Below are 26,842 nucleotides of genomic sequence, written 5' to 3' on the forward strand. Positions count from 1 at the left end.
AGGGGTCTGCAAGCATCCATTGCTTCTCACCCAAAGGAAAACTGGAACCAGGAGAAAGGGATGACAGTTGCAGCTGTCCCCCCTCCATACACACACACACACACACACACACACACACACACACACACACACACACACACACACACACACACACACACACACACACACACACACACACACACACACACACACACACACACACACACACACACACAGAGACAGAAAGAGCCCCCCAGTTTCCATCCATCACTGCACCTGGAAGTGGACTACTAGCCTACTGTAGCAGCTCAACTGTAATCCTCCTCCCCCTTCCTATTCCCATGCAGATGACTGTTTATTGTATTGCATCTCACGATCTACTACAGTCTTTTTCATCTGGAATGCTCACTGACCTGCTCTAAGAACGTCACGTAATGCTGCGACGTGTTCCTGTTAGCAGCTGTTGTGAATGTGTGTCTTTTTACGCAAAACGGGGTTTTATACTTGATACAGTTCTGAGAATGTGTAAGTGTTCCATTTATACATCAATGTCAAGCGCATTGGCATCACCTCTGCTTTCTGTAAGGTGTATTGGACAGTGAGCCGTGCACTGCCCTAATGGTGCCCTTCAGAAAGTAAAGAATTGGGTATACTATATACACTGCTCAAAAAAATAAAGGGAACACTTATACAACACAATATAACTCCAAGTCAATCACACTTCTGTGAAATCAAACTGTCCACTTAGGAAGCAACACTGATTGACAATACATTTCACATGCTGTTGTGCAAATGGAATAGACAACAAGTGGAAATTATAGGCAATTAGCAAGACACCCCCAATAAAGGAGTGGTTCTGCAGGTGGTGACCACAGACCACTTCTCAATTCCTATGCTTCCTGGCTGATGTTTTGGTCACTTTTGAATGCTGGTGTTGCTTTCACTCTCGTGGTAGCATGAGACGGAGTCTACAACCCACACAAGTGGCTCAGGTAGTGCAGCTCATCCAGGATGGCACATCAATGCGAGCTGTGGCAAGAAGGTTTGCTGTGTCTGTCAGCGTAGTGTCCAGAGCATGGAGGCGCTACCAGGAGACAGGCCAGTACATCAGGAGACGTGGAGGAGGTCGTAGGAGGGCAACAACCCAGCAGCAGGACCGTTACCTCCGCCTTTGTGCAAGGAGGAGCACTACCAGAGCCCTGCAAAATTGTCTCCAGCAGGCCACAAATGTGCATGTGTCTGCTCAAACAGTCAGAAACAGACTCCATGAGGGGGGTATGAGGGCCCATAGGTGGGGGTTATGCTTACAGCCCAACACCGTGCAGGACGTTTGGCATTTACCAGGGAACACCAAAATTGGCAAATTCGCCACTGGCGCCCTGTGCTCTTCACAGATGAAAGCAGGTTCACACTGAGCACATGTGACAGAGTCTGGAGACGCCGTGGAGAACGCTCTGCTGCCTGCAACATCCTCCAGCATGACCGGTTTGGCGGTGGGTCAGTCATGGTGTGGGGTGGCATTTCTTTGGTGGGCCGCACAGCCCTCCATGTGCTCGCCAGAGGTAGCCTGACTGCCATTAGGTACCGAGATGAGATGCTCAGACCCCTTGTGAGACCATATGCTGGTGCGGTTGGCCCTGGGTTCCTCCTAATGCAAGACAATGCTAGACCTCATGTGGCTGGAGTGTGTCAGCAGTTCCTGCAAGAGGAAGGAATTGATGCTATGGACTGGTCTGCCCGTTCCCCAGTGGATGCTTTAGTCCAGGTCTGGGAGGAGATCCCTCAGGAGACCATTCACCACCTCATCAGGAGCATGCCCAGGTGTTGTAGGGAGGTCATACAGGCACGTGGAGGCCACACACACTACCCTCATTTTGACTTGTTTTAAGGACATTACATTTTGACTTGTTTTAAGGACATTACATCAAAGTTGGATCAGCCTGTAGTGTAGTTTTCCACTATAATTTTGAGTGTGGCTCCAAATCCAGACCTCCATGGGTTGATAAATTTGATTTCCATTGATCATTTTTGTGTGATTTTGTTGTCAGCACATTCAACTATGGAAAGAAAAAAGTATTTAATAAGAATATTTCATTCAGATCTAGGATGTGTTATTATAGTGTTCCCTTTATTTCTTTGAGCAGTGTATAATGCTTGTGGATAAGTTGCTGTGTTTGAGTGTCATATAGTGGTTCTGGAGAAGAGTCAGAGAATCAAAGTGTGCCTGTATGTTTATTTATTTAAAACGCTGATGGGCGTCACGGTACAGATTTAGACGTACTTTTCCCAGAGTTGAAGCACAGGAGACGATTCGCTTCACACTAACCAAATAGTAAGTCATGCTACAGAACTTAGGCCTATAGAGAATGCAGGGAATAGAGTAGAATAGGTCAAATCCCAGAACTATTCTGAGAAAAGGGAAAGCTTGATCATAGTCTCACAGGGTATACTGTATGTGGTAAATCTGCTGTTACCATTAGTATAACAACAAAAAATCAAATCTAAACATAGCGAGACAGACTAATTGGTTCGAAGTATGTTGGGGGTGTTAAAAATCACCCAATAAAAATGGGTCACCGATCAAAGAGTACATTTATGTTTAGAACATACAAATTACATTTCCAGTCGAGGAACCAGAGCGGCACGTCTTTTTTCAGAAAACAGTTTAATTTACAAAGAGTCAGTGACAGTTTTACACCCAGTAACACTTTGAGGTTCGCAGAACCACAGTTTTAACAACAGCGCTAAAAATGACAATTACAGTTGTAAATATGAAGAAGACAGGCAGAGAGGCTCTTCTAGCATAACAGGCTTCGTAGAGGCGGTCCGTCCACGTGTGACCAACTGAACATAATCCCACCTGAATATTGAAAAACCCGCCATATGTGCATAGCGATATTTAACAAATCAAATTCATGTCAAATCAAATTCATGTCTGTCGAATGCATGGATGGGGTGATGTTTCACATCAAATCAACTCCTCGAGCCACTCTTATTACTGAGGGCTGAGGATTGCATTTGCATACCATATGTCTTCTAAAATAAGGTAAATAGTCCTTGTCACTTCAGTGATTTCACTGAGGAAATGATGTGGAGCTCAGCTATGGGAAATGAAGGTAAAGGTTGCACCATACTGCTCTGTGAAATCTCCCCGAAACGCCTCAAATTCTTTCATAAAGAGAGCTAGGACCAACCACATATCTACTGGGTTCAATCTTCCTCTCTTTAAGACCCTTTAAATGAAATGAACACAATGGCTAATAGACTTTGTTGACATCATTAACATGCTCATTAACATGTTCTCCTGTGGTTCTAGGCGCAAAGAGAAAACATATGGCTGACTTCATTAGGTATAGTACTGTATGTACATGTGGAAGGATTCACTGTAAACATTCTCCTCCTCAGTCCTCTGCTATCTTGAAATCTCCAGGCCCTGCTTAGCATTAGATACATATTACATACATATGCAACGGCCGCATCGCAGTTTAGGGTTGATTGGGAAAACGCTTGACAGCCTACGCTGAATGACTGCACCTCTTGTCTGTGCTGCTGGCTTGTCCTTATGTAACTGTAGGCAACCAGATGGCACACAGCTCTCGCTCTCTCTCTCTCGCTCTCTCTCTCTCTGCCATGTGTAATACGCTAGCCAGGAGGATTGGCTGTAGAGTCAAAATGTGCCATCATGTCTACAAGGCAAGACATAACCCTATCCTGGAGTGGCTTTGTGTGTGTAGGTGGCTGGTGAACGGTGAAGGTGTAACGGAGGTGGTTCGGAGACCAAGGATATGTGACGAGTAACCTTGCCTGAGACCTGAAGACTTGTGTTAGCTCCCCAAGCTAACGGCTAGGCTTTACCTCGGCGGGCTAGAACAGTCTTGTGGCGCACAGGAGATCCAGGTTCAAACCCAGTCGGTCACACAGGCCACATCCCGATCCCTGAGTGAGGATGATGTGACAATATTAGACCCTTGTGTATTCATCCAGCTGTCTGACTCTGGGCAACGAGGCGAAGAAGCACCTGTGGTCATGTTTAGTGGCAGTTCAGTGACAACTGTTTCACAATGTCACAGATAAAACATTTACTAGAGCCCATGCAGTATGTGTAACAGCTGTGTTCTATTGCTAGATAGAAGTACGAGATGAGACATGAGGGTGGGGATACACTTGGGTGGGACCTACAGCAGCATTCAAACATAATGAAACAGGGTTGAGGTGTGAACCATGACGATGGAATTCAGAGCATTATCTGAGCATCATGTCTATATCGAAGTACCGTCTATCGTATAAGTCCAGGGCACTTATGGACTCATTCGAACCCGAACAATTTTTTGGGTGAACCCATCTATAAGAGGAAGTCCTGCTTACTCTCTCAGTCACAGGTCTTAGGTCTTAGGATTGTCAGACAAACAGTTGCCCTGATAATCTCTCTGTTGGGAAATAGTGTGGATGTTCATTCCTCAGTCAGTCCATTCTCTGAGTGGAGACAGACAGACACACAAACCTCCCAGAGCTCCCAGCCAAATCCCCAACACCTGCCACCACCCTGGAGCAGCGTCAGCATCAGACCCACACAGCCGTGTTGTAGTCAAACAAGGGCTGCATTTTCTCCACTCTGGCCTCCTGTCTCCACTCTTGTCTCCTGTCTATGTAAATCTCTGAGAACTGGCTCTGGCTCTGGCTGTGTCTCTCCTCAGCCAGCTGGGGACATGGCCGGCCCTTACCCTGCTGCTGCTGTCCTACACCTGCCCAGAACGGGAGGTAGAAGCTTCCCTTGGCCTGCTGCTTGGCCACTTTCTTGGGCCTCTTGAAGAGTTTGGCCTCCTGGCTCTCGGGGACCATCCAGCCAGGCCTCTCCTTCAGGAGCTTGTCCCGGTCGGGCCTCACACTGCGCAGGAACCTCTTGAAGATGTTGGTGGTCAGAGAGAACTTCCTGCAGATCTCCTGGGAGCGGCTGAGACGGAGAGGGTGGGCTGGGGAATCGGCCCTGTCGGCTGCGTCTGCCCCCACACAAACACCCCCAACCATCTCCTCCTTCTCCAGCTCAGGCAAGTCCAGCCAGTTGCCCACCAGGTCGGCGAAAACGTTGTCCCCTAGGACCAGGGGCTGCCGGTTGCGGCTGCGGCTCATGAGTGAGGAGGTCCAGTCGCTGGAGTCGTCCATACTGTCCTGGGAGTAGTCGCTGTCCAGCGAGGGTCCTTCCCTGGATAGGCTGTAGAGGATGCCAGGCAGATCCACCACCTGGGCTGGGTGAGACGGCTGCTGATGCTGCTCTGGAAACACTTGGCTAAGACGTGGGCCACAGTACTCCACCTGTGGGGCGGTGTATCCTGACACTCTGCGGGGGAGAGGGAGAGGCTGGCTCTCACTCTCAGTCTCCAATGTCTCCAGGCTGGAGGAGGAAGGAGAGGTGCCCAGGCTGCTCCGGTGCCCCACCCGGCTCTGCTGCTGCTGCTCCTCCCGACCAGTTGTCCAGTCCAAAGGGGGCGTCTGAGTCTCATCGTGGACAGGGCCGAGGGTAGGCTTGAGGCTGGGGATAGGGCAAGGGCCACATGTGTCTGCTGTTGGTGGTGGGGCCGCCCTTTGGATGGGCCTCCCTGAGATGTCTAGTTGCTCCAGCACTGTCTGCACTTGTAGAAGCTTGAGTTCCTGAAGAGCCCCCATCATGGAGTTCATCTGAGCATGGAGGCCATCTCCTGCCTCCTTCATAGACACCTGTAGGGAAAGAGAGGGAGAGGGGGGAGACAAAAACAACAGGGAAATGGCCAGTTAGCATCACCCGCAAAACTCATCCATTCAAGCACTTCTATAACACATCTATAACCCTCTGTCAAACACTGACCAGTGTTTACATTGCCCATCTACGGTTGAACTTAGTTAGATCACAGCACCGCTTAGGACAAATTAATGAACTCAAAGACAAACCAAAATGTACAAATGGTACTAACATAATTACCTCTCACCAATAATGATTTGTTTTCCATATCTCCATTGGTGTTGCTACAGTTTCTCTCGTTGCATCGTAGCCCTTCTGTGTTTTGAGGCCACTCATTTTTTTTTGTTCGGTCACATGACCTGTTTTGAATGACAGGGCCCCCATATGGCTTGCGTATGTGAGAGGACCCTGTCGCTCAGCAGCTGTAGGGAGGAGTATCTCTGGCTTCATCTCTCCCACGCTCTCTCTTTCTTTCAAACTACTCTCTCTCTCTCTCTCTCTCTCTCTCTGTTCCAGCATCCTGTGGGACTGAGCTTATGTCATGTGACCAAGCTATAACCGTTTCCCCCGCAGCCAAGCAGTCCCTGAGGCAATAAAGTGTCTTTAAAAAATGAATCCATGCACCCGGACTTACTTTGAACTTGGCTGTTGATATGACAGATGTGTCTTCGGAATTAAGAATACACAGATGCGAATGCTCCTCCTTACAAAACGCAAAACTGTGTGATGTTACAGAAATAGAACAACACCAAAAAAAAGCATCTCAATCCACGCTGATATCGTTTGGAGAACGCCATGATGCAGTTGAACATTTGAATAAGGGATTGGAATAACAGATCCTATTTCAGTAGTCTGACCAACTGTGCTTTGACTGTTTTCACTGTCTCTCTGAATAGAGACAGCCTTCACTCAAGGACAGCTAATACAGGGGGTAATACAATTGGTCCACCATACCAACAGTGTGTAACATTATTTGTGTGCACTCTATAAGATTGCTCCAACTCACAGTAGACTGCAAACATCCGAACAAGTTGGATAAAATGCTGTTCACTTAAAATGAAATATAGAAAACATCAACTTTATACCTCGCTCTACACGTCCAAGATATTAAATCTATCCATCAGTCTAAGATCCTAATAAATCACCTTACCTTGTTAGAACTTTTACACAAGTCTGTTCCTCTCTCTTGGCTGCTCTGTCAGTCCGTCTCTACTCTCCACTCTCACCTTTCAAACAGCCCTTCCTGCCAACCCCTATATGTAGCCCCTGCCAATCAGGGCCAGTCTCTGTCCTGGCAGCCAATCAGTTGTGTCTGTCTAGACGTTAATCCCTAACCGTGGGGGTGGGTTCACTCAAGCACGCATTAATTGACAAAGACTGGGTGAGAGTCAGCAGCAGTGGAAGTGGTGTTTGGGGTAACAGCAGTGTGAGTTGGTGTTGGGGGGGGTGAGTGTTATGGCGGCCTTGCCATATGTTTAGATGTCTAGAGGGATTCAATTATTGAAGAACAGGAGGGGGGGGATGGGTATCATAAGTAGCAAGGTCAATGATATTGTACTTGTTGACTTTGGTACACTTAAGTGCCAAGTGGGAAAGCATTGGATCAGTAACTAACACACTAGCAAACGACAGACCGGAAAGTATCAGAGAGGCAAACATAATAATCTGCAGTATGTCCTGATGTATGACGTCACAACATGTTTACAATATGTTAATAACACGTCGTAATACTTAACACGAAGAGCGACCTCGTAAATCATATTTTCAAAAGAAAACCTGCAGGCCTGAAAAATCATTCAACATTTTGCAGACACTCTTGTTTAGAACTGATAAGACAACATGGTCAATCGTTCAGTGGCAAGAGCCACTGTACTGACCAACCCTAAACTAGCCTTTCATCCCTTCATATTCAAACGAAGAAAATGATGCACGAAGAAGCACTTGAAAAGGTCTCACAGAAGATCTCGTAATCCATACGCAGCTCAGCTGACATTTCCACCGAAAAATGAAACGCAACATCAGCAGAGAGACAAAAGGAGTCTGTGTTCCTGAGTAGCCATTATAGAAGGTGAAGGTAATTGGAACAATGAGGTCATCTCTGTGTTCTCCTGCGGTTCTAGGCGCTAAAACATATGGCTGACTTCATTAGGTGTAATTAGCCCGGAGTCTTTAGAAGCTGGTGAACAGGCTTTATATAATTACTGTTTACCTCAAACCACATCAAGGTTCAACCAGCATTGCCACATGGTGCACACGGTTGGGTTTTTCCCGATTATCTCCATAAAACAACATGTGGAATTGTCAATAACATTACGTCAGAATCATTCGAAAGAATACATCACAAGGGGCTGAAGGTGCCCTTCTACAGCTGTACTGCAACCTCTTGTTCGGAGATGCTACCATTCCTATTCACATGGAATCTATCTGGCTGACTTGTTCATGCATGCTTACTCCTCAACATGCAATCATTCTTCCCTCCCAAATACACTCATCCGCTCCAATTATCCAAAAGTACACGCCGTTTACTCCATTTGGCTCTCTTAAATGATTCACAATGTCCTCAAAGGCTTCAGCCCCACTGTTGACGTCACTGTGCCAACTAAGGCACTCAATTGACCTCACATGACCCCAAAACTTTGCGGCCCAAATAGGTCAGACGAGCTGGAATCAGCTTTCTGCCGGATCAAATCAAGTCATATTTTTTTGTTTTTGGACTGACTGTCTCCCCAGGGCAGTGTACTCTCAGTGTACTCTCAGTGTACTCTCCCACCCCAAATGTTTACTGTATTGTGTTGCAGAGACGGCTTGAGTCAGTGGTTCATAGAAATGTGCTGATAACAGATCTTAAACTCAGCAAATGGAGAGGGAAATGGTTCCTTTTTGGGGGGGGGCTGCAGGGCATCGAACACTGTCTCTCTGGTACCATTAGCTTATTAAAGCCATATCTCAAATACTGAAGCTAAGTCAGCAGCTTTCTGTAATGTTAGTGTGTTAGCATCACTTCAGCAGTTTGATCCGTCAGGGTCTACCTGTAGACTGTAGACAGTTGGTTAGCGACTGAAAACGTATTAGGAAGTAAAAAGTGCGGGTTAAGGACAATCCAGCCATCCTCAGGCAACAAATGCAGTGATGCAAACGGATCGTAATTGGCAATTAAGTTCTGAATGCCTCAAATGTGGGGAGTAATCACTGGCAGTCCGGAATTAATGTTGGATGATTACCCATTAAAAGTTATGTCTCTGAAAAAGGCTATGAGGTGCCACGTCATATCAAGTGTGCAAAGGAGCGCTCAACAACTATCACACAGTTAACATTTGCGCTAGTCTTTGAATATGCATGAATGTGAATTAAGTCCCACCCAGCATAAATAAATGAACACTATCTTTGCACTCGGTTGAGATTAGGGTCGCGGCTCTTGAGTGTTCTCTCCTCATTCAGTTGAGGGGGAAACAAAATGTGAGCAAGCGTGACGCATTTGTTACGGTGAAATCTGTCTCCCTGGCCTCCCGGGTGGCGCAGTGCCACCAGAGCCTCTGGTTTCGCGCCCAGGCTCTGTCGTAACCGGCCGTGACCGGGAGGTCCGTGGGGCGACGCACAATTGGCCTAGCGTCACCCGGGTTAGAGGGAGGGTTTGGCCTGTAGGGAAATCCTTGTCTCATCGCGCACCAGCGACTCCTGTGGTGGGCTGGGCGCAGTGCGTGCTATCCAAGGTTGCCAGGTGCACGGCGTTTCCTCCGACACATTGGTGCGGCTGGCTTCCGGGTTGGATGCGCGCTGTGTTAAGAAGCAGTGCGGCTTGGTTGGGTTGTGTATCGGAGGACGCATGACTTTCAACCTTTGTCTCTCCCAAGCCCGTACGGGAGTTGTAGCGATGAGACAAGATAGTAGCTACTAAAACAATTGGATACCATGAAATTGGGGAGAAAAAGGGGTAAACATTTTTTTTTACAAATGTTTTTCAAAAAAAAGAAGAAAAAAAATGAAAAAGAAATCTGTCTCCCTACACGTACACAGAACCCTTATTAACACGGTTTAAATTGATTTATTGAACAAATAAACAGCACCCAAACACATTTCTTTAAGTGGCAGTTCAGCCTAATAAGGGAGTGTCAACTAAACACATGTACTTTATGTCATGAATTTAAAAGAGAGCCATTCAGTGTTGATGGCCAGAGGTAGGAGAAATGAGAAGCCAAGGAAAGGTTATCAAACCCTGGGCTATTAGAGAGGGCATTTATCTCTCACACACCTCTTATTGAGTATGAATGGTAGGTTGTATTGGTCAAGGGCACTACTGGGATCTGTATCCAGGGCATACAGACCATGCCTCTGTACTGCCCATATAGCAGAGCCCTGTGGTGGGGTAAGCCAGGGCTCTACGCTGCCCATAGACCAGAGGTGGGTGAGCCAGGCCAAGCCTCCTGGGGCCCTTTAACACTGGGAGGTGGTCTAATGGGCAGTTTCCTGGCCCTCGCAGACTTTGTTTCTGCCTTAAATGATAAAGCTGGAAGGGAGCAGTGGGTTACTTAAGCCTTAGAGAACATCAGCGACATCTTTGAAGATTGTTCTTGAACAGAAGTCTGTAGATGTTGCGTGCTGTGCAAGTGCTCACCAAAATCCCTAACAATAAAAATAGAAAACTTTACTCGATCACTGTACTGCAAACGCTCAAGATAATACTAATGACCTACTACCATGACATTCGTTATGTAGGTCTTGAGCAACTTACTTATGTTTTCGGGGTTGAATCATTTATTTTTCACTGTGAACCGCTTCCATCCGGTCTCAACGATCGCATCATGCAAACCACCTGCCAATGTGACCCCGGGCAAATTTTAGCCAAGGGGAAGGAAGGAACCGGCTGGAGAATGGAACCACAAGAGATGCTCCAAACAAACCAACTGAGACCACTGCTCCGTACCACCGCTACCCCTACGCCCTGAAGGTAACCGAGAACAAGGAGAGTCTCCGTGAGCACAGTAGCTTGGTTCACCACCTCAGGACGTAACGGCATTGGCATAGTTGTTCTCTCAGAAGTTCCATGACCTCACAGCTCACACACACCCTCCCTAGAATAGCATTCCAAGCTGACAGACAGATGGTTATGTTTGAAATGTCTCGAGGCGAATAAAAGATAAAGAAGAACCATAGAAGTGAAATTAGTGTTAGTATCGATGTCAAAAGCTTTGATATCCTTTGACGCGCTGAAGTTACATCACCATGCAGATGTTCAGGAGGTACTGGGGGGGGGGGGGGGGGCATTAGTTGCCTTGAAAAGGACTGAATCTTTGCATGACACATGATGTGTCATCGCCGTTGTGCTTAGCAACGTTGCATTGTTATACACCCAAGAATTTGTTTTGCCATACAGGACTTTCACATCAAATCAAACTTAATTTGTCACATGCGCACAATAGAACAGGTGTAGACCTTACCGTGAAATGCTTACAAGCCCTTAACCAACAATGCAGTTTAAAAAAATTACTAAAATATTTACTAAATAAACAAAAGTAAAAATTAATAAAAAGTAACACATTAAAATAACAATAATGAGGCTATATACAGGGGGTACCAGTACCGAGTCAATGTGCAGGGGTACATGTTAGTCGAGGTAATTTGTACATGTAGGTAGGGGTAAAGTGACTATGCATAGATAAACAGCGAGTAGCAGCTGAGTAAAAATAATGTGTGTGTGTGTGTGGGGGGGGTCAATGTAAATAGTCCAGGTGGCCATTTGATTCATTGTTCAGCAGTCTTATGGCTTGGGGGTAGAATCTGTTGAGGCTCCTTTCGGTCCTAGACTTGCTTGCCGTGCGGTAGCAGACAGAACAGTCTATGACTTAGGTGAAAATTTGACAATTTTTTGGGCTTTCCTCTGACACTGCCTAGTATATAGGTCCTGGATGGCAGGAAGCTTGACCCCAGTGATGGGCCGTACGCACTACCCTCTGTAGCGCCTTATGGTCAGATGCCGAGCACTGCCATACCAGGCAGTGATGCAACCATTCAGGATGCTCTCGATGATTCATTTGTAGAACGTTTTGAGGATCTGTGGACTCATGCCAAATCTTCAATCTCCTGAGAGGGAAAAGGTGTTGTCGTGCCCTCTTCACGACTGTTTTGGTGAGTTTGGACCATGGTAGGTCGTTGGTGATGTAAACTTGAAGCTCTCAACCAGCTCCACTACAGCCCCGTCGATGATAATGTTTTTGATGTTTTCCTGTAGTCCACGATCAGCTCTTTTGTCTTGCTTACATTTTTGTCTCTGACCTCCTCCCTATAGGCTGTCTCATCATTGTCGGTAATCAGGCCTACCACTGTTGTGTCGTCAGCAAACTTAATGATGGTGCTGGAGTCGTGTTTGGCCACTCAGTTGTGGGAGAACAGGGAGTACAGGAGGGGACTAAGCACACACCCCTGATGAGCCCCAGTGTTGAGGATAAGCATGGCAGACATGTTGTCTACCCTTACCACCTGGGGGTGGTCCGTCAGGAAGTCCAGGATTCAGTTGCAGAGGGAGGTGTTTAGTCCCAGAGTCCTTAGCGTAATGATGAGCTTTGTGGGCACTATGGTGTTGAAAGCTGATGATAAAAACAGTCCATAGCATGATATATATATAACATTCACAATAAGATGATTAGACTTAGATAATTAGGCTAAGCTACAGTCCTTATTCTATTCCATTAGTTTCTATTCTATTCTATTGCTCTTATTCACACCCCCTTGCTTGTTCTCTGTACTGGTATAATGGTAAATGGGGGTTCAGGGGAACCAGCGTAGGCAGACACAGACAGACATGTGGGAACTTTGGCATCGGCAACACCTTAGGGGTACAAGACACTCCAACAGATTGTGCTCTGCATGGTACAGGAGTGGACAGACTCTGGGAGAGTAAAAAAAAAAAAAAAACTTGCATCTGCTCTCTGTTTCTGCTTCATCACAGGGATGACAGACTCCCTCTTCTTTTGGGTTTGCAAACTGTGATATGGCAACCATCACTTCACACAACACGCCATACCATGGCTCCCTCCTGTTGTGATCAGAGTGCCAGGCCAGTTGACAGACGTGGAGCTAATTCAGTGCAGACAACCCAGAAGCCACAGAAGTGTCATGTTACAGACCGTGCATGCCTTGCCCTGGGCATGTGGGTTAAAGAACATTCTACCCGTTTGAAGAGCGTTCCAATAGGAGTTGTGCCAGTTAATGCTGCTTTGAAAATGCTGTGTGTGCATCTGCCAAAAGATCTGGAACATGAGCAGTGAGAACCCAGAAAGTGGATCGTACACTTCAAACTGAGAATACCGTTTTTTCCCCCCTGGGTATCTTTAATCACAGAGTCCCCAACAACGGCCCTATGAAAACAGAATAGATTTACAGCAATAGCCAATCTATTTCAGAAGACTGTCTTCAAAACCCAATCACAGTGTCAAGGGAGTGTATAGCCTAGACATGCCTCTGTGTATGAAAGTTAGGAATATTAATAAAGCAATGTTAAAGCTGCAATGTGTAACATTTTAGGTGACACCTCCAAATTCACATTGCAATGTGATTTACAGACTGTCATTTTCATTGAAAGCAAGTATAAGAAGCGGTAGATCTGTTCTATGTGCGCTATTTCTATGCTTCCCTTTAGTTAAGTTTCGTTTTTTTAAATGTATTTTACTTTTGGTTTTGTACACCAGCTTCAAACAGCTGAAAATACAATATTTTTGATTATTGAAAAATATATTTCACTGCGGTTTAGATGGTACAATGATTCTCTACACTTGCTTTGTCACATAAACTGAACTTAGGCAAACTGTTAGAATCTTTGCAACCAGGTAATGGCTGAGCAATTTCTGCATATTGCACCATTAATATAGGCAGCAGTTGAATATATGAAGTTTAATTCCAAAACACTATATATCCATTTTCAGAAATGTTGATAAATAAGCTTTTATTGTTTAAAGAAATTATGAAAGATTGTTGTGCTTTTTCGATATCTAATCATGACATGGGGTTGTTCAACATGTATTTGTTTAAAATCTATCACTTGATGGTTTCATTTCAGAGAGACAAAAAAGTATGTTTTCTTGCTAAATGCTATATATCCGCATCATTCTCAGATAAAGAAGTAGTACTGCTTGGTTTTACACAGTCAAATGTAACAAATAACTAAAGAACTGTACAAATGCTATATTTGTGACATCAATGTTTAAAAAATGTTTTGCAAAATAATGAAACAGTAATATGAGATCTGTATGTAAAACATTTACCTTTGACATTGTAGTCATTTAGCAGATGCTGTTATCCAGAGCGACTTACAGTAAGGGCATTCATCTTAAGATAGCGTGAGACAGGCACATATATCACAGTCAAATATATAGGATACAAACATTCCATTCCAGCGAAACAATGGATATATAGTATTTTGCACACAAAAAAAGAAAATAAATTCATACACATCTAAAATCTATGAATGAAAAATCTGAGAACAGTATTTGTTTTTGTTTTACACACACATGAAAGTACCCATAAGCAATCATGTCTGACTAAAAAAACACTACTGCAGAAAATTGTTGGCCATAGCGTTTTGGAAATAGTCTTCATAGACCACTGAGCATCTCATGGAAAGAAAAGAGAGCAGGAAGCTGCTTGACCATTCATTAGACTGTACCATTTCATCCCGTCCATCCCAGACGCATGAACAACGGTCTGCAAGAATCATAGGATCGAATGTTCGAACTGAGCATTTGATTTGCTTGAGTTAACTTATTTACAAACGTCAAATGGAACTATGCCGTATTATACAACCTCAGCTGTATAACAACTAAATATGAATAACTAAATATTATAATTTATATTTTCGTAGCTGTTTACTTATTTTGTGACCCAGTTGCATTGGCATTAAAAATGTCCAAAACACGCTACATCTGAATGCATATACTAAAATTGGATATCAGAACAACAGTTGAAGTAGAAACAGAAAACAAACATTGTATAATCAGAAAACTCAAATAAGATGTCATACCAGTTCCTGCTTCAGACGTCTCAAGCAAGTATCCATATTTTTGCGCTCTGGCATGTAAAGCTGTCGTTCCATTTTTGTAAACGTAAGTAGGCTTTTTCAAATAAAATAATTGCTCATTATTTCAAGCATGCCTATCACAAAAGTCACAAAGTCTAAGCTATTCAATTGTCAGCGTCATGATGATGGAACAAGCTAAAAACGCCAAGCTTGTTCTGGAATGCGCGCCCTCGTCTAGTTTTGGATGTGGATTCCAAAAACACAAACTCTCGAATCTGTCGCTCTGTGTTGGGTATATTTACTCCAAATATGATTGATTGTTTAGTCCTAAATATTATTTAGGTTTGCACGATTGCCTGTCGATATCTCTGACTTGTCATCCCCTGCTTTGTAACCTATTCTTCTTCTCATTCACCGGGAGCGCTTACGTTGACCACTCAATTTCCTCCAATGAGATTGCGATGTTTATTTTTCTTTGGCACTGTGCTGACGTTATAGCTGTAATGAAAAAAAAAGAGAATATATTTGCAATGGACTTTATGAGTTATGGCCATGTGGTATTCAAATAACTCAATCTACATTTAATTTGAAATATAAAGTAGTTAGGCTTTGACAGTGTTTTAGACTAGAGAAAATACACATTTGGACGAACTAGCAATTGCACTGGTGTGTCGACACCTGCTCGTTTGAAATGATTGACATTTAATTGTATCAGTGGAGACTGCTGAGGGGAGGACAGCTCATAATAATGTCTGGAATGGAGTCAATGGAATGGTATCATCCACATGGAAAGTACTTCTTTGATACCATTCCGTTTACTCCATTCCAGCCATTATTATGAGCTGTCCTCCCATTAGCAGCCTCCACTGAATTGTATATATTCTCCAAGGACGGGATGTAACACTGGGCCAAAAATGTGTACAACTCAAAGCCTCCACTTTGTTGGGTTACGCATTGAATTGGTGTTCCTCAGAAAAATAAACACAAAAAATGCATAATTCACATGACCAGTGCTGGTGTCCTGCCACTCAAGTCATACACACAACATTTCCTAGTCATTGTATGCACTGCAAAAAGGTAGGAAGGTAGGTAGGTAGGTAGTGGCCTAGCGGTTAAGAGCATTGGGCCAGTAACCAAAAAGATGTGGATTCGAATCCCCAGGCTGACTAGGTGTAAAATCTGTTGATGTGCCCCTGAGAAAGGCGCTTAACCCCAATCGCTCCTGTAAGTTGCTCTGCTATATGACTAGAACCTCAAAGGGTCTGCTAAAAGGAGCCACACATACTGTCGGTTATCTCAGGAGGGAAAAGTATTGTCACCCTCACAGTCAGCAAGGAAGCACCTGAGCGACAGTCCTTTGTTGTGTGACCCGGATACAATTACTCATTGGAGGAATGAAGGGGTTTGATCCTGTAAATATCCTTCTCTTGCAGAATTGAGACACTTGGACCAGACTTCAGAAATGGAACTTGGATTTCGGAGCTCCAGAGCTCCTTGTGTATGACCTGATTCCATCTAAATTAGTACTGTTATCATCTTGTATCAGCCACATGTTGGGCTTTCCCAGATGGATGAGAGGAGGAAGTAGCTCTGACTTCAATTCCAAAAGCAAGGAAAGGGGGCTGGATGTATAAATAAATCATCTGAAACATCGGTGTACTTTAGGGAGAAGAAGAGAAGCTGCCTTCAACACGCTGTCTCTTTTTATTAGACAGCTTGATTTCCCACTGTTGTTATTACAGTATTATGCAAATATGTTTGCATTCATTCGTGTGCAAGGAGAAGCTCTGTTACCCTTGTTGGGTCTATGTCTTTATGCAGAGTTTCTTGCCCAGCAGCGTAGTGTAATGAGATGTATGTTAAATATGACAACCTGGCTTTCTTTTAATGAAGAATGTGAACCCATGCCTGACCCTGCCCTCCTGCATGTCCCCACTTCCCCCCAGCTGTCCCCAGGACTATGCCGTCTGTGGAAACTTATCCAGTGCCAGACCACACAGCACACACTACCGCAGACACATTCAGCAGCAGAAACTGTTCTCCATACACTATCCCACTGCAAAGCCAAAGAGCATGCTTTTATATAGCGTTAATTGAGTTGAGTATTGGGAAGTGCATCTTGTCTTCAGTTTCTTGCCAACCACCTGCTTCAAACCCAGTTCCATGTACTCGTCTTTCTGGTATTAAATGGGTCACTGCATCAGTCACTCCCCGTTTGGCGAGTTGAGGGTCACACTTAGTCAACAGTTTGTGCCCAGATATCAGCATGCTGCTTAGTTAGCATTCATTTGTGACGCATTGCAGTAGTAACCTCTGAGTCTTTTTCAATTTATGTGCTCTGAGCTGAACTGTTGTGTGAGCTAGAACCAGGAGCCCGATTGTCATCATTTTTACGTTGGAGTGCATGCTCACCCAGTTTGAGCTAAATTGGCCCTATGCGCCATCATAGTCTTGCACAGTTGTTCCTCATCATCATTGACTGTTCCTGGATTAAGCAAATTGATAGGGACTGATCAGATGTTACCTTGTTTTGAAATGAATAGGATCTCCACAAACAACTTTCTAAAATGTAGGAACGTTGGTGCAATGGTTGAAGACAAGCCTGACCCCTTGTGGCTATAATGCGAATAACACAGTTTGAGATTGATAACACTATTTCACATTGAATGACAATTCTAACCATTTCAACCATGAAATTAATCATTTAAACCACAAAGAGGAAAATGTCTTCATATGTCTCTCCACTAGTAATAATTTATAATCATTGCCTCTGAATTTGTGGTTTTCATTGAATTCTCTTCAGTTTTCTCTCTTATATACTTAACAAACTGATCAGTAGTTGTGTGGTCACACTGTAAAGTTAGCCACAATCTGACCACATAGAGTTGGAGATATGCAATGACTGCATGGCCGGTTCTACGGGTGGCAAAGCCGAGCATGGAACCCCTAGATGGAATTTGTGCCCCCATGAACTTAACAAATGGTATATGAGTTACCTTGCCTGGTTTTGCCAATGTAGCGCTGCTGGGCCTGCCAGTAGAGGCTATATGCCGTGTGTGCTCATTATCTGAGGAGGGGGGGATGTAATAATATTTAGTAGTTAAAATCCAAAAATGCCTTCAGATTGGCAGTGGTGTAAAGTACTTAAATAAAAATAATTTGAAGTACTACTTAAGTAGTTTTTTGGGGTATCTGTACTTTTCTTTACTATTTATATTTTTGACAACTTTTACTTTTACTTCACCACATTCCTAAAGAAAATAATGTACTTTTTACTCCATACATTTGACCTGACACCCAATAGTACTTGTTACATTTTGAATGCTTAGCAAGGACAGAAAATGTTCTAATTCACACACTTATCATGAGGACATCCATGGTCATCCCTTATTCCTCTGATCTGGCGGACTCACCAAACACAAATTCTTTGTCGGAGTGTTGGAATGTGACCCTGACTTACATAAAAAAACAAGAAAATTGTTAAATGATTCATACTTTTACTTTTGATACCTAAGTATATTTTAGCAATTTCATTTACTTTTGGTACTTAAGTATATTTAAAACCAAATTCTTTTAGACTTTTACTCAAGTAGTATTTTACTGGCTGACTTTCACTTTACTTGACTCATTTTCTATGAATGTATCTTTACTTTTACTCAAGTATGACAATTGGGTACTAGCACCTAGCCATGCAATGTCATAAGGCACCGCTTTCATTACCTTGTTTAGGAAGCTCATTGGGTCCCAAGGCATTTTTGTCTCTCACACAAACTAGGATTCCATCCAATTTGCAACAGATTTTCATGCAAATATTCTAAAATATCCACATTTACCCACCAGAGAAGAGTTTCCATCAAACTGATTTATTGTGAATGAAGGTCTGTGCGTGATGACATGTACCAAATGAAAAATACCAGTTAAATGGTTTTCCAGCTAATTTTCAACACAAATGATGGTTTTTGTCACAAAAACTGTTGTGTTATATTATAGCAAAGGCAACTACTAGTCTTGGCACGTGTGCTCTAGCCAACAGTTCGCAAACACAGTGCATCTGGGCCAAGCATCGGTCATCATTACACCAGAATAAGACAATTATTGGAAATGGGCATCAAGCTCATCACGGTGCACTTTCACCATCCTGTGAATTTCATCATCATTTATCTTTTCTGTTGCCTAATAAACTGTATGCGTCCCTGACGAGTCATAGTAGGAGAACCACATAACATGTCATCATGTGACTCCAAGTTTACTTTGATATTATGGTTATTATATCAATATTTGCATATAAAAGCATTTCCACCAACATTTCTTCCCACTTTGTCTAGCGTATTTTCTTTTGTCGACATTTGCAAAGTTTACCGAAAAAAAATCTGTTTCCATCAGGCCTGTAATTCCATTTTTTTCCCCCGACATTGTATAGTTCTGTTGGTTTGGGAGTCTCTGACTACCTGAAGGGCCCATCATTGTTTACTTTTTGAATATAAAGTGGTTCTTCTGAGACTCCTCCACTACCTCAGCTCACTTATTAATTGGAGATCTCTGGACCGCTCTCTGGACTGACTTATTCTGGGGGTCCGGTGGGTCTCCATGAAATGTTTGGATGGAAACCTGGTTAGAGAGGGGGAAAGTTCACTTTTGCAGTCAGCTACAGCTATAGGCTACCTAGTAGCTATTAGCATTGTTAAGTTTTGGTAGCGGCTAGCTGAATAATTATAGATAGTTGGCTAAGCTTTGATCAGCATAGATATCCGAACATGGCTGGGCACCGCCAAGAGGAAAAACCACCAAGGGATGCCAAGCTCACCGACCAGCCTGTAGGCTCAATCACCGAAGTTTAGGAGCCTAGAAGCAAATCTAATACCCACCCATCCCCCATGCCACCTGCTGACCAACGAGATCGAGAACAGCCAGGGCTTAGCACCAGGATCACGAGGGTAACATCACAACCAGCATCCGCACCTCCGTTACCCTTGCCACTAGCACCTGAAGGCCTGTTGAATCTAACCAGAACTGAACTCGTGGAGGCAGAGTTCATTGTGTCTCACACATGCTTGCAAAGTGTACGAATCTATTCATAGATTTACTCATACTGTGGAGCTGATCTGCGCGTGTTGGTAGGCACAAATGATGCGTAGGCCTACAGCAGCAGATACAAGTGTATGTGATAGTGGGGCGCATATCTTTCTTGTGTATTCTATAAAACGACGGTTGTTGATGTGTACGGCTAAATTCAAAATACATTTTGTTTTACATTTGAGCAGCAGTAGGACCAATCTACCATGTTTTATTAGGGCTATAAAGCAACACTAGTTTGAGCAAAAGAAGCTCACAAGCCAGGTTTGGCTGGCAGATGTAAATCTTTATCTGACACAAGTGTCATAATGTGGCCTTTTCTGGGTATAGATCGTGGCTTCCCCCTCTCTCTCTCCTACACCCAGGTTCTGTTATCTCAGGCCATAAATTACTGGCGGAGTCGTTCTCCCCCTGGTCATGCAGAGAAAAAGACACAGAGAAAACAAAGGATTTCATTCACGTGGCCGAACTCCTAAATCCCCCAAATGGGAAAATGAAGCAAAATGTCCACTTGTGAGAAGGTGGGAACTGTCCGTGGACACTTAAGGGATGGGTATGATGAGTGCGTTTCATTTGGTGACCTCAGAGAGGACAGGAAACACACATAACTGTCACGGCTTTCTTCCTGGGAAGGAGAGGCGGACCAAAACACAGTGTGGTTAAAGTTCATGGTTCTTTAAATCAGAAAAACTCAAACATGAACAAACTACAAAAACCGTAACAGTCCTAACTGGTGCAAAAAAACACAAAGACAGGAAACAATCACCCACAAAATACCAGAAGAATATGGCTGCCTAAATATGGTTCCCAATCAGAGACAACGATAAACACCTGCCTCTGATTGATCACTCTAGGCAACCATAGACTTACCTAGACAACTAAACTGAACACAACCCCATTAATCTAATAAACCACTAGCTAGACAAGACTAACACAATAAATCACCCATGTCACACCCTGGCCTAACCAAAATAATAAAGAAAACAAAGATAACTAAGGCCAGGGCGTGACAATAACTATATCGCTGAATGTGTACATTTCTCAATTATGGGGTTTGCATCTAATTCTTGTATAAAATTAATGAGTCAAGATGAAACTATTGTGAAAGTATGTAATGTGATTTAAACATTTAATGTGAAATAATTGTATTACCTTTCAAGTTTAAGTCATTGGCCCGCCCCCGTGAGCACAGACATGATCAGGCGTCATAGACCCGCCTTTTCTGCTGTTACAAATAAAAGACCCTCCTGAGCAAATCCTCTTGAGACCATGCGTACATCGGTGTAAACTGAGGGGGCACAGGTTTGAGTTTAGACTAAGCAAACCCACAGTGTGAGCTGTGATTGTGAATAGTTATAGAATTCCTAACCATACCACGTAGAGCATTGGCTACACGGCTGGAAATGGTTAAGCTACGACACTATCAATCCCTACATAATAAGAGCAAATCTTAGATACTAATTACTAGTCTGCAGCTAGAAATGATGTGAACCTGGGATGCGAATACCAACAACTGCCGAAACAGCTATTCTATGAGAGCATTTCTGAATGGTAACTCTGAAGTATCCGTTCTAACCATGAGAGACTTTGATCTTCAGGGAAACAGAGAGAGAGAGAAAGAGATGCGTATGAACTGACTCTCCAGCAAACGGACCCAATTCCAACAGAAAGATCACGACACATGGGCGTAAATATGTATTGATTGCAATTTTTCCCGAATGAGTGAGCCTTCTTGTGCAAAGGATTAGCATTTCAATTAATATAATTATCAACTGTGGGTAGTAACCCCTTTTGTCTTTCCAGCTCTTGCTCAGTCCACACCCACTTCCCTTTGTCCACCAAGCCGTCATATTGGTTAGCCCACTAGGGAATCTTCCCTATCCTTCTTAGTAACATATATCTACTGTTAGTTTGTTTATGCATTTCTGTGATTATTTAGTGAGTTAGTAAATAAATGATTAAGCCAATTGGTGTATGAGTGATTCATAGTAAAGGCTGGGTTCGTGCAGATAACCAACCATTTACGACGTTTTACAATGAGACTGACATGAGGTAAAGAATAATTCATTAATAGAATAGAATACACATACAGATAATTTTAAATCATTAAAATATCTGAAGAGTTATGTTCGGAAAAATTATAACTTTGTAATCCAAAGATTTTCCATGGTGCCCTGACATCCTAGTAAATGACATTTACATGATTAGTTTAGTCACGTAATAATAATTACAGAGAATTGATTTGCTCAAATAAAAGTCTTCACTTTTCATGACGCCAAACACACGACACTAGTTTATAGTCATTATGACACAAGCCAGGTTTGGGTGGCAGATGTAAATCTTTATCTGACACTAGTTTATAGTCCTTAAGACACAATACAAAGTCACATGATAAACATCATCGGACAGAGAATACGGAGCAGACAGAAAAGCCCAATTAAAAAAGAACCAAACCTAAGGAGGCGAAAGGTAAGAAACAAAGAAACAAACACTTTGACAAGTGACCTTTTCCATTACTTCTCAAATGGATAAATGCATCCATTAGCCTTCCAACATAACACAGTGATAAGACCACATCAGTGTTTACTGTAGAGGTTAGCCTTGTCTAATGACTTCGCTAAGCATGAAACAGTAGAGAGAATGAGTAATAGGCCTACTGTTCAAATCACATTACTAGGGGCAAAATAAAAACTCCAGGCCCTAGTCCAGGCCATAGACTACAGTCGTGGCCAAAAGTTTTGAGAATTTTCACAAAGTCTGCTGCCTCAGTTTGTATGATGACCATTTGCATATACTCCAGAATGTTATGAAGAGTGATCCGATTAATTGCAATGAATTGCAAAGTCCCTCTTTGCCATGCAAATGAACTGAATACCCCCAAAACATTTCCACTGCATTTCAGCCCTGCCACAAAAGGACCAGCTGACATCATGTCAGTGATTCTCTCGTTACCACAGGTGTGAGTGTTGACGAAGACAAGGCTGGAGATCATGATCTGTTATGCTGATTGAGTTTGAATAACAGACTGGAAGCTTCAAAAGGAGGGTGGTGCTTGGAATCATTGTTCTTCATCTGTCAACCATGATTACCGGCAAGGAAACACGTGCTGTCATCATTGCTTTGCACAAAAAGGGCTTCACAGGCAATGATATTGCTGCCAGTAAGATTGCACCTAAATCAACCATTTATCGGCTCATCAAGAACTTCAAGGAAAGTGGTTCAATTGTTATGAAGAAGGATTCAGGGCACACAAAAAGTCCAGCAAGCGCAAGGACCGTCTCCTAAAGTTGATTCAGCTGCGGGATCGGGGCACCACCAGTACAGAGCTTGCTCAGGAATGGCAGCAGGCAGGTGTGAGTGCATCTGCACGCACAGTGAAGCAAAGACTTTTGGAGGATGGCTTGGTGTCAAGAAGGGCAGCAAAGAAGCCACTTCTCTCCAGGAAAAACATCAGGGACAGACTGATATTCTGCAAAAGGTACAGGGATTGGACTGCTGAGGACTGGGGTAAAGTCATTTTCTCTGATGAATCCCCTTTCCGATTGTTTGGGGCATCTGGAAAAAAGCTTCTCCGGAGAAGACAAGGTGAGCGCTACCATCAGTCCTGTGTCATGCCAACGGTAAAGGATCCTGAGACCATTCATGTGTGGGGTTGCTTCTCAGACTTGGGAGCTCACTCACTGACAATTTTTCCTAAGAACACAGCCATGAATAAAGAATGGTACCAACACATCCTCCAAGAGCAACTTCTCCCAACCATCCAGGAACAGTTTGGTGATGAACAATGCCTTTTCCAGCATGATGGAGCACCTTGCCATAAGGAAAAAGTGATAACTAAGTGGCTCGGGGAACAAAACATCAATATTTTGGATCCATGGCCAGGAAACTCCCCAGACCTTAATCCCATTGAGAATTTATGGTCAATCCTCAAGAGGCGGGTGGACAAACAAAAACCCACAAATTCTGACAAAGTCCAAGCATTGATTATGCAAGAATGGGCTGCCATCATTCAGGATGTGGCCCAGATGTTATTTGACAGGATGCCAGGGCGGATTGCAGAGGTCTTCAAAAAGAATGGTCAACACTGCAAATATTGACTCTTTGCATCAACTTCATGTAATTGTCAATAAAAGCCTTTGACACTTATGAAATGCTCCATAGTAACATGACAAACATATCTAAAGACACTGAAGCAGCAAACTTTGTGGAAATTAATATTTGTGTCATTCTCAAAACTTTTGGCCATGACTGTATATGGCGTGCCTTCAGAAATTATTCATACCCCTTGACTTATTCCACATTTTGTTGTGTTACAGCCTGAATTTAAAATCTATTCAATTGAGATTTTTTTGTTGTCAATGGCCTACGTACAATACCCCATAATGTCAAAGTGGAATATTAAAAAAAAGATATATTTACAAATTAATGAAATATGAAAAGCTGAAATGTCTTGAGTCAATAAGTATTCAACCCCTTTGTTATGCAAGCCTAAAGTTCAGCTGTAAAAATGTGCTTAACAAGTCACATAATAAGTTCCATGTACTCACTCTGTGTTTAACATGATATTGGAATTACTACATCTCTGTACCCCACACATACGGATAATTGTAAGATCCCTCAGTCGAGCAGTGAATTTCAAACACTGATTCAACCCTAAGGACCAGGGAGGTTTCCAATGTCTCGCAAAGAAGGGCACATATTGGTAGATGGGTAAAATATAAAAAGCAGCCATTGAATATCCCTTTCAGCATGGTGAAGTTAGTAATGAGGCTTTGGATGGTGTATCAATACACCCAGTCACTACAAAGAAACAGGTGTCCTTCCTAACTCAGTTGCCCGGAGAGGAAGGAATCCACTTAGGGGTTTCACCATGATACCAATGGTGACTTTAAAACAGTTAATAGTATAATGGCTGTGATAGGAGAAAACGGAGGATGGAGCAGCAACATTGCACTTACTCCACAATACTAACCTAATTGACAGAGTGAAAAGAAGGAAGCCTGTACAGACTACAAACATTCCCAAAACATGCATCCTGTTTGCAAACAAGACACTAAAGTAATACTGCAAAGTGTTGTATTAAATACTTTGTCGTAAATACAACGTGTTATGTTTGGGGCAAATCCAATACAAAACATGACTGAGAACCACTCTCCATATTTTCAAGCATAGTGGTGGCTGCATCATGTTATGGGTATGCTTGTTATTGTTAAGGACTGTGGAGTTTTTCAGGATAAAAAAGAAACACAGGCAAAATCCTAGAGGAAAAACTGGTTCAGTCTGTTTTCCACCAGACACTGGGAGATGAATTCCCCTTTAAGCAGGGCAATAACCTCAAACACAAGGCCAAATGTACACTGGATTTGCTTACTAAGAAAACAGTGAATGTTCCTGAGTGGCGGAGTGACAGTTTCAACTTAAGTGGGATTTGTGATCCCCCCACGGGACGGGACGGGGGGACGGGACGAGGGGGGTCTAACAGAAAGCTTAAATTGTTGTTAATCTAACTGAACTGCCTGATTTACAGTAGCTATTACAGTGAACAAATATCATGCTATTGTTTGAGGAGAGTGCACAGTTATGAACTTGAAAATGTATAAATAAACCAATTCGGCACATTTGGGCAGACTTGATACAACATTTTGCAATGGTTATTTCGATCAGTCGAAAACAATGCACATACACTGCTGCCATAATCTAAATTGTGCCTAAACTGGAATAATACTTTGTGACCTTTATTTTGCATTTCATAGATGATGGAAAAAAAAAAAAAAAAAAAAAAACGCATGTTTTTTTCTTTGTATTATCTTTAACCAGTTCTAATGAGTTATATTCTCCTACATTCATTTCACATTTATAATATAATATAATAATATATGCCATTTAGCAGACGCTTTTATCCAAAGCGACTTACAGTCATGTGTGCATACATTCTACGTATGGGTGGTCCCGGGGATCGAACCCACTACCCTGGCGTTACAAGCGCCATGCTCTACCAACTGAGCTACAGGACCACATTTCCACAAACTTCAAAGTGTTTCCCTTCAAATGATATGTTGCATGATCCAGCTGTATCGCAAAGGTGCATCTACAAAGTATTGACTCAGGGGTGTGAATGCATATGCATATGCAAATGAGATGTTTCTGTTTTCTATTTTCTTTCTATTCCATTTACAATACATTATTTTGTGATTATGGAGGACTGTGTGTAGATGGGTGAGATGTTTTATTTACTTTGAAATCATTTTGAATTCAGGCTGTAACACAGCAACATGTGGAATAAGTCAAGGGGTATAAATACTTTCTGAAGGCACTGTATGCTCCAGGCCGTAGACTATAATGTGAACCCTTGAGTATGAACCCTGGTCAGCTTACAGTATATATATATATACAGTATATATATATATTCAGGCAGCATTCTTTATTAAAGGGTATGGTTCATTTGACAAGGCCTTAACCTGCATGGGGACAAAATGAGCATCGTTGAGACCCCCCCCTCCAAATACACTGAGTGTACAAAACATTAGGAACACCATGACATAGACTGACCAGGTGAATCCAGTCAATGTAATATGTGAACAGGCCTCCTCTACGTCATAGTAGGGCACTAACCAAGTTTCAATCCAACCTTTTTATGCGAGTAAAGAACAAAATGTCATGTCAGGCCTGATGGAAGCAGAACATTTGTTGGTAAACTTTCAGAATGTCGACAAAACGAAAAAAGCTAGACAAGGTGGGATCTTTTTGGGTTGGTAAAATTAATAATGCGAGAAAAGGCGGTGGAAACGGGTTTATGCGTAAACATTGATATATTCACCATCATATCGAAGTAAACTTGGAGTCACTTCAATCAATATAGATGAAGGGGAGGAGACAGGTTAAAGAATGATTTTTAACCCTTGGAGAGAATTGAGACATGGATTGTGTATGTCTGCCATTCAGAGGGTGAATGGGCAAGACAAAAGATTTAAGTGCCTTTGAACAGGGTAAGTGCCAGGCACACCGGTTTAAATGTGTCAAGAACTGCAACGCTGCTGGGTTTTTCCACACTTAAGTTTACCCTGTGTATC

At 43.0% G+C, this 26,842-nt stretch overlaps 1 protein-coding gene across 3 annotated transcripts; it reads right to left on the reverse strand.

Annotated features, from left to right (window-relative positions):
* Positions 1-4,109: 4,109 nt before the first annotated feature.
* LOC124031584 (PAK4-inhibitor INKA2-like) lies at positions 4,110-15,215 on the reverse strand. Of its 3 annotated transcripts, none has more exons than XM_046343004.1 (2): positions 14,703-15,215; positions 4,110-5,691 (listed from the first exon to the last, which is right to left on the reverse strand). In XM_046343004.1, exons 1-2 carry the CDS (start codon positions 14,772-14,774, stop codon positions 4,540-4,542), a joined length of 1,224 nt encoding a protein of 407 aa, XP_046198960.1. In that variant the 5' UTR covers positions 14,775-15,215; the 3' UTR covers positions 4,110-4,539. The 3 variants fall into 3 exon arrangements, with proteins under 3 accessions (XP_046198960.1, XP_046198961.1, XP_046198962.1); XM_046343005.1 differs by lacking the exon at positions 14,703-15,215 and adding an exon at positions 6,843-7,068; XM_046343006.1 differs by lacking the exon at positions 14,703-15,215 and adding an exon at positions 5,933-6,808.
* Positions 15,216-26,842: the final 11,627 nt, after the last annotated feature.

This window comes from Oncorhynchus gorbuscha, linkage group LG03 (genome assembly GCF_021184085.1).
Source record: "Oncorhynchus gorbuscha isolate QuinsamMale2020 ecotype Even-year linkage group LG03, OgorEven_v1.0, whole genome shotgun sequence".
In the NCBI taxonomy this organism is placed as follows: domain Eukaryota; kingdom Metazoa; phylum Chordata; class Actinopteri; order Salmoniformes; family Salmonidae; genus Oncorhynchus; species Oncorhynchus gorbuscha.